This window comes from Sinocyclocheilus anshuiensis, unplaced genomic scaffold, assembly GCF_001515605.1.
Source record: "Sinocyclocheilus anshuiensis isolate Anshui unplaced genomic scaffold, SAMN03320099.WGS_v1.1 scaffold1231, whole genome shotgun sequence".
In the NCBI taxonomy this organism is placed as follows: domain Eukaryota; kingdom Metazoa; phylum Chordata; class Actinopteri; order Cypriniformes; family Cyprinidae; genus Sinocyclocheilus; species Sinocyclocheilus anshuiensis.
In genome coordinates, this window is record NW_015536698.1 from 968,555 (window position 1) to 977,477 (window position 8,923).

At 37.8% G+C, this 8,923-nt stretch overlaps 2 protein-coding genes across 2 annotated transcripts in view; both read right to left on the reverse strand.

The window, feature by feature from the left end:
* LOC107654840 (Krueppel-like factor 5) overlaps positions 1–4,729 on the reverse strand; it is an 8,586-nt gene extending 3,857 nt beyond the window's left edge. The window contains exons 1-2 of the mRNA XM_016442108.1: positions 4,409–4,729; positions 884–1,784 (exon numbers count right to left, since the gene is read on the reverse strand). Coding sequence (XP_016297594.1) covers positions 884–1,784; positions 4,409–4,579 — 1,072 coding nt within the window. The 5' untranslated portion in view covers positions 4,580–4,729. The remainder of the gene's footprint in view (positions 1–883; positions 1,785–4,408) is intronic.
* A 1,383-nt stretch (positions 4,730–6,112) lies between these two features.
* Positions 6,113–8,923, reverse strand: part of LOC107654845 (progesterone-induced-blocking factor 1) — a 52,832-nt gene continuing 50,021 nt past the window's right edge. The window contains 2 exon segments of the mRNA XM_016442120.1: positions 6,113–6,340; positions 6,601–6,780. Of these exon segments, the coding sequence (XP_016297606.1) occupies positions 6,287–6,340; positions 6,601–6,780 (234 nt within the window). The 3' untranslated portion in view covers positions 6,113–6,286.

Consider the following 8,923-nt stretch of genomic DNA (forward strand, 5'->3'; position numbering starts at 1 on the left):
TATTTAAATGATAAATTACAAGTATTAAAACAATGCAATTAGTATGCTTGAAGCATAAACAGTATGACAGTATGAATGTTTCATCATTTGAGAGATAAAAATATACAGAGAGGCTATGGATAAAAACATATTAAATTGATCATAAATAAAATAAATGATAAATTATTAAAAAGTAAAAAATTATTAAATATAAATAAAATGCAATTATTATGCTTGATACATAAACAATATGACAAGAGTGGTTTAATCTTTTGACAGATAAAAAAGCTGGAAGGCTTTTGATAACAAAAATATGAATTATTCAAATAATAATAAAATTATTACATATTTCAGTTCTTAATTCTAAAACAAAACAATGCCATTGTAATGTTTGATACATTAACGGTAGGACAAGAGAGCGATTTATTCTTTTTAGTCTCCAACACAAAATCAGTTGGTTCACTCATTGCCACATTCACAAATAAGAGCATCCTGTTACTTGGTTTCAGTATGCTTTCTTTTCCAATTAGTAATCCAAAGCCCATCTCATGTCGTTAGCTGTAAAACCCTATTCAGTGATGGGTTCTTAATTGCGAAGCTCGTTGCTTCAGACATGCAGCTTCTTAGCATAAATGCACTATTAATGGCACTGTGAGGCTTGTCTGTTTTACAGTTTGCCCAGTCAGTTTGATGCAATAGGATTCAATAACAATCAGCCTGACGTCAACTCTTTGGCATTCATTCTGAGCGCTGGTTAAAAGGCTTTGCCGTCTCTGAATTATTTAACAGTGGATTCAAGTGTGTGAAGAAAGTGCAGTAGAAAGCAACATAGTGCTTCAGAAAACACATCAGCATCTTGTGAATTTGGCTATAGATCCAGTTCAATTGAAAAAACAGTCTGTACCTGCAAAATCACAGTGGTGTATCCGTCTTTTCTCAAGGTCTGGGTTTGTTCTTCTGTTGTAATGAACAGGCATGGACCCAGTGTTTGCGAGAGCTCGTATCGAGGTGGGTGTTAGGTGACTGGGCGCATTGACAGCCATTTTGGAGGCGATAGTGGCGGCGTAAGATGGTGGTGGTGTCAGATTGAGAAGCAGTTCCTTCTGTCTGTCAGGACTGCCAGGTTCTGAAGTGGGAGGCGAGGGGGGAAGATCGGGCATTTTGAGCTGCGAGTGGGCCTGACCCTGAGGATGCACAAAGTGACCCGGGCCGAGAGGGAAGTCGGTGGCGGGCATGCCACAGTATGGCTTGGCAGCTGTCTGTTGGGTCGCTAAGTGCAGGTCGTGGAAAGTAGGCATCTGTGAGGGCACAGAGTGAGCGTGAGGGTGGGAGTGTGAATCGGCTTGATGGGGGATGTCCAGCTCCGAGTTGAGGAGCTGGAAGAGCGGCTCATCCTGTGGGATGTCAAAGCCTTGCATCTCCTGCTTGACAAAGACCCCAGAGTTATCGTCCATGGGATTGATTTCAGAACCCGAAGTGGAATTCGAGTTAAAGATGCTGGTGAAATCGGGCAGCGCGGATGGAGCGGGGCCAGTTGAGCTCACCGGACACTCGGGATGAGAGAAAGGCGCCGCTACAGGTTCAGTTTTGACATGGCTGGGGACTGAAGGCCGTGCTGGCCGGCACATTCCCGTTCTTAGGTAAGCAATGTCGGGGAGGAAGACATTCATGTTGATGCTGTAGGGGGACCCGTGATCGTCCCCAAAAAACTGGTCCATTACAGAGATGCTCTCTCGTCTTGACTTCTTTGGGTCGGGGAGAGCCACAGGTTGTGGAGACAGATATTTATCCATCTCTAGTTTAGCCTAGAGAGCAAAAGAGAGAAGCATAAAATTGTAAATGCAGTTGTAAAGGCCATTAAAGGCAAACAAGATAAACAGATTTCAGAATAATAACTGCTGGAATATTGCACACGCTGCTTCTGTCAGCAAAGCTGCCAGGATCTCCTGGGACTGCTTGTGTTGGCCGAGCACAAACACAGTATACATACAATTTTAGAAAAGCTTGCAAGAGCGCAAATATTCACTTACTGTTACAACAATGGCCAACATGCCTGCTTACTCAGCAAAGATAACTTGGCTCGGAGTAAAACTATATGGACTACTGAACACAACACTTAAATCATCTTACAACATAAATATAAACATATATAACACACACACACACATATATATATATATATAAATCTAATCTCTCTCTCTCTCTCTCTCTCTCTCTCTCTCTCTATATATATATATATATATATATACACACACACTAAATCTATCATATACATCTAGCAATAAACCGATTTATCGGCCAGGCTGAGTATTTAGGAGATATTTTCTTTGTTTCCACTTCAATTGAGGATGCTTTGGACTATAATAATGGTAATAGAAATCAATTAACCTTGAATTCATAATAATAATAATAAAAGAGAGAAACTTAAAAGTTTTTAGTAATATATGGACAGGCAAGCATGTTGGAATGGGTAAAAGTAAATATATACATCTAGTGATTTATTTATTCACCAATTTATCGGGTAAGTAAATGGCTGATATTTGGCAATTTTGAAGTAACCGATCATTTCTGCTGGACGATTAACAGACAGGTCTTTAAATCTTATTAACTAATAATAAATCATTTCTATTATTTTTTTCCCCTGTGAATTTTCAGTAAATGTGGTGTAACATTCATGTTCATCTCATTTGCTGTCATTGAATGTATTATGTTTGCAGTATATCAGCACTACCAACATGAATGTCTGAATGAAAGTTTGATTTTGTACTAGAAATTTATGGGTAGATATTTTACCTGCAAAGCCAATTTATAAAACCTAGAAATCAGAACTATGTTTTACCACCTGATCTGCGATCTTGTCTATATTGAGAGCATGAATCGGTTGTGTTGCTGTATTGAGCAGTCAGGGGTAAAGCATTTATCAAGTCTTCTTCGATATGTCTCTGCTACATTCCGCCTTAGACTGTAAAACAGCGCTCATACCACAAGCTCAAAACAGACTTGCTGACAGGTGGAAAGCATGCTGGAGAGATTGCTCAGCCTTTCCATATTGCCACCCAATTATCATTAAACCGTAATCAGCAGAAAATAGTAAATCAAGACTCATTAATTACTTCCTGACAGTAATATCTATAGAGTCACTAGAGGAATAAACATCAGTGGAAATGAAAAGACTCACACACATATACAGTACATGCATACATAGACACTCGGAATGCCAGAGCTCTTTATGCGGCTGCTACACATAGCGATTTCTGGATTTAGATCTTCCAGCTGTTCGCCGGACACGTATCTCTTTCACAAGTTTTCAGTTTGAGGCTCGGCGTTGCTGGGAAGTTTCAGTTCGGAGTTCGAGAGCAGCCCGCGTGGGTGAGGAGGGAGAGGCAGTTGTTGACGGTTCGGTAGCCAAGAAACCAACTGCAAGCAACTGACACGAGTCTGTGCGCTACCCGTCCCAGCCCAGACTCTCCCCTGCGTTACGGCCACGGGGAAATCCCCAAAACATCACCAAATCTGAGGACGCTTTGGACTAGGCTACTTAAAATGTTGAACAGTGATGATTCTTTATATTATGCAATGTGTGATGGTAATGACTATTATGGCAATGACATTTGTTTATTTATTGTTTGTAGGCTATTTGCAGAACACGGGATAAGCACTGATAGCGAACACAAGTTGCATATAAGATTAACTTTGAATTTCTAATAAAAATAAAATTAAAAATTATCATATAACCTTCTTTGGTAATAACACCTAAAAAAAACAAAACAACAAAAAACAACAACAATGCAGATCATGATTTAAGATTAATTTATCATCTTTCTTTTTTTTTGTTTACTCTGCCTGACCTGGTGAAAACGATTAAGCATTTTATAAATAAATAAATAAATAAATAAGGTTATGGAAATAAGTTGATGGAAATGAGCGGTTATTTGTTATAAAAATACAATTGTTATAAATGCACACAGAATTAACACTGAAATACGCTCTTATGACAAAGTGTAATGTAGAATTGTCCAGAATTTAACACTTTTTGCCCGTTTTTTAAAATGGAAAGGTGATAATTGTGGATGGGGGAACAAAATTCTCAATTTCTAAGAATCTGAAAATATAACATTTCAGCGAAAACGACAAACAGTAAATTAGAAACACATTAAGTTTATTTTAACTATTCTTTAAACTAGATTTGTCTTTTTTTTCTAAAATTATCCTATGGAATAATTAAAGAATCGCACATGGCTTGCTTAACGCATTGGATGGGGCATGATGCTGATGGGACTGCAGGCGTGCAGGCTGCCGCATCATCTACAACGGCCCACCTTTCACACGAAGGGATGCATTTGATCTTTAATCCATCCAGTGGTACAGTCATATCTTGAGCAAAACGAAAAAGCGAAGCTCAATTCAAAGAACTGATAACAACAATTACCTGAGAATAGTCGTTTGATAAGCTCCTTTCCGTGTCGAGAGTCTTGGTTTCAAAGGAAAACAGAGAGGGGTCCTCCTGAAAGCCGTCGGACAGTGAGGGTTTGAGAAGCGAGAGAAAGTCATCTTGTCCCGGTGCGAGCGCAGCGCTCATCGTAAGAAGCGTAGCGGCCATAAAGCCGTGGATGTGACGGAGAGAGGGTCCGCAAGATGTGTTTTGATAGACGTTGAGGAAGGGGAAGTGAGTGTATGGTGCATGTAATGATACCCGTGCGTGTATTGTGCGCGCGCTTTTAGTAGCAATGTCCCGTTCCGCTTCGCTCTGTTCCTGGAGCTCCGGGATATATGTATAATCGCTGAAAGGGCGGGGCCTGACAGGGACTGAGAAAGTGAGACGGCTACACCTTTACTACTGCTGTTACTGTAACAGCGCAACAAACCCGTCAAAACAGAGAGTTAAATCTGCCTACCCCTTTAAGTATTTAATTTAGCATTTAAATAATTGTAATAATAACGGCAGTGCAGCATAAAATCACAACTCACTATAAATAGTAATTGTGTTCGAATTGTATTCATTATTTTTATCGGTTAATTCAATGTGCATTTTATGATAAAACATTCTTTATTTTATTTAATACAAAAAAAGTATGCTAGTACAAATAACTAGCTACAGCTGAGAAGTAAATAGCCAATAACAAGTCGTAAAACCGGATCTTTTTCAGGGAAGTCGAGTACCCGAACGAAAGGCTCTTGTGAGTCGGTTCTTTTAAGTGAACCAACAACATACAAGAGGTCAGGGTTGTCCGATTCCCGACTCTTAAGAGCCGGTGCTTTTAATGAATCTAAAACACTTATGAATCTCTTACTGGATCTGTTAGTCCCTTACAGAACGCAAATATGTTATGCTGTACTTAATTAGGCTACACATTATGCCATTCGCTGTAATCAGTGGCATTGTTTTAATGAATGCAGATTTCACATTTAGGCCTACACTAAATTGGTAGGCTATTAATGCCAAATTCTATTGCATTTTTGTCGCCTCTAAAAATGTTATAGGCCTACACAGTTTGCAAGCACTTATTTTACTAATTATTTTATGTATTATTATATTATTTCTGATTTGTTATCCGTTTTGTTAATCTGAAATCTAATCTGAGATCTCATCATGTGGCAACCGACTGCCAAGAGCAGTCAATGCAATCAGATTTTTAAAGACGTGTCAGCATATCTGCGTTTACTGTTTCCAAAGCTGTAAAATAAGGCTTATTTACAAACGGTAAATGATCCCTATATAAAATAAATGTTTACCATAATTTCACATTTAAAAATAACACAACACGGCAAACAAAAATATCCATCTCAAGCAGACTGAATCAATGAAATGAATCAATAAAACACAGCTCACTGCTACCGCTGTTCTTGCAGGACATTCGAGCCTGTGGCGCGTAACATTAAGATGACACAAATAAGCGCGCAATGCGGCTGCGATAAAGGTATGCGCGCGCTCCTCTATTTTTATCAACAGCGTGTCTCGCGTCTTACGAATCAAAACGGAAGGATCCAGATCTTATTACCATCAAATGATACATACAGATATTGAGATATCTTTACAGGGTGAAGATTAAAAATGCTTATATTCAGATACTGTATAGCTACGTGTTGCTTATAACCTTACTTTACCTTACTTTAGAACCTTACTAGAACCTTACTTTAAAAACAAATTCACATGCCTGTTTGAATGATTTATTACCATTAAAATTCAAATTCATAGTTTGAGGTTCACATTTTTCATGGCTACACATCAAACCTGTGTAATAGGTCTTTTAAAAAAAGACTTTCATTCTTGGTTGCATCCCAAAAGTCTTAAACAAGTTGAACAAGTCTATTTAGTTTTCCGTTTGACTTTTCTGTACCATTCTGGAACTTCTTTATTGGTCTGTAAAAAAAAACAAAAAAAAAACATCATTGTTAAATCTCTTTGACCATTTCTTTGGACTTTGGTCTGAGTAAAAAATTCTGAAAAAGTGAATGTGAGTCTAGCCACAAGCAGCCCAAATAGAAAGCAAAAAACAACAACAACAACAAAAAAAACATTTTTAGCAGTTCAAAAAAATCTTTGAAATGTGTCCCTGTTTTATAGAGAAGACAAATTACTCTTCGAAAGGTTCTGTACATGGGTAGTTAAGCAAAACCTACGAACACTGTGGGTTTGGGATCATAGTTGTATTGCTCCTTGTCTGTGCCTTTTAAAGCTTTGGGTCTATGAACTGCTGTACCGGCACCATCGGTCTCAAGCTCAGGTAGGGATACAGACAGAGGCCCACCGTGCTGCTGTGAGCGCATGCTAATCAGGACTTGCTTCATCACAGACAGTTCCTGCAACAGAGTAAGAACAAATCAGCGGTAGCCTGAGAGTTAAAGAGCTTCATCCTATTGTTCGTTTGTTTCCCCTTCACAATGTCTAGGAAAGAGCCTGCAGCATCTGTGGTGCTTTGATTGCAGTCTTGTTTTGCCAGCAGTGCTCTATGCCCTTAGGAAGGGCAATTAATACTGAAACTACAAACACAAACATCCCATGTGTCCTGATTCCATAACATCCATACAATCGCATGTCATTTAAAACACTTATTTGCATATATATATATATTTTTTTTTTCTCCACACCTTTATTTCATGCAACAGCTTATAGTGATAATATCTGTCAAGTTCAGAAAAGGACAAATACAATAACAGCATAAAAGAAGCCCAAGCAACTTGTGCACTATATTCCAAAGCCAAATAAAATCCACTTCTAAAGCCATATAACAAATTGAAAATGTATTATAAACAAATTTAAATTTGAGTCACCATTGACTGAAAATCTTCCCTGAAAAGTACTGAAATCCAACTTTGGTCAGATTAAAAAAAAAAAAAGAAAAGAAAAAAAAACCCAAAAAAAAAAAAAAAAAAAACGTAAAAGACAAACAGCAGATAAAACAGTTAGTAAAATCCTCAGCTATCGGGTTATTTTACTAAAGATGATGATGGAGTAGAAGTTGTGAAACAGCAAGTGGACCGGGGCCGGGCACATGGAGCAGATAAAAATAGCGCCATCGTCCACACAGATTTTAGGTTAGTTTGATTATTAACTTGATGGATGACGTATTTGGCTTTTTGTGTTTGAACAAACTCTATATATTCGCTTAAGGTTTGGGAAATAACCCGGTAGAAAAATGTCAATCGTTTTGCGTGTCATGATGTAAGTTTAAACGCGTTTTAAGCATTGTGGTTTAAAAACAAATGGTTTTAAACTATTCATGGACATTAAGCAGCGGGGCAGAATTCTTGTTGGTAAATGTGCTCGTTAAGACGGTTTCAGCCTGATACGCGCGGCGCGCGCCTGACTAATCTTTTCGCGCCTTGTGCTTAAACGTTCAAATACACATAGTTATGTGTCAAAATGCCAGTCTTTGCGAGTATCCTCGTCAACACAGTCAGTTTTGTCTTACATGAACGTTAAAGTTTAAGCATGTGTAGAAGTAAGCTATATGAGATCCTGGCATTTAATGATCTTCACCCAAAAATGAAAATACTGTAATCATTTACTCACCCTCAAGTTGTTCTAAACCTGTATGAATTTATTTGTTCTCCTCAACAAAACAGAAGATATTTTGAAGAATGTTCATAACCAGAAAGTTTCTGGTCCCCACTGACACCAATAGTGGTTTTGTTTGTTTGTTTGGTTACCAGTATTGTTCCAAATATATTCTTTTGCGTTCAACAGCAGAGGGAAACTCATACCAGTTTAGAACAACAACAGAATTTTCATTTTTGGGTGAACTATTCCTCTAAAGCAGCCTAATATAGCTGCTGTTGCCATTTGTGTCAATATTGTAAATCAAACATCAGAAAGAAAATTACTTGCTGTCCTTGACTGAATCACTTTTGTAAAATAAGTAAGAATTAATGTATATTGAATTTATACAGTGAAGACTATTCAGTCTACTTGTACATTTACTTTATACATATAATATTTCTTATTCATTTTTTTCAGTTTTTCAAGTAGGTTGATTTCGTATGTATCTTTATGCTATTATAATTTGTGACTGTTTACTTGTTCAGTAAGCTTGGTTTTACTTGAGCTAGTATTTTTTTTGTGATATTGAAATTGGTAACAATAATTATTAAATTTCAGTGCATCAAAAAATGTTGATAGCATAAAAATCCTATTTATCATATATACCATTATCTAGAGTAACATGCTGCTGACGTAGAACACGCATGCGCTGCGCCTTGTTTACGAGCAGAGGAAAGCACGCGCATGCGTTGTGTTACTCTCGATAATGGCGGTAGATGGTAACTCGGGGGAGAAGAATTGTTGAACAAAGTTATTTTTGTTTTTTTGCACACAAAAAGTATTATCATAGCTTCATAAAATTACGGTTGAACCACTGATGTCACATGCACTATTTTGTCGATGTTCTTGGTACCTTTCTGGGCTTTGAACGTGGTAGTACCCTTGCTGTCTATGGGGGTCAGA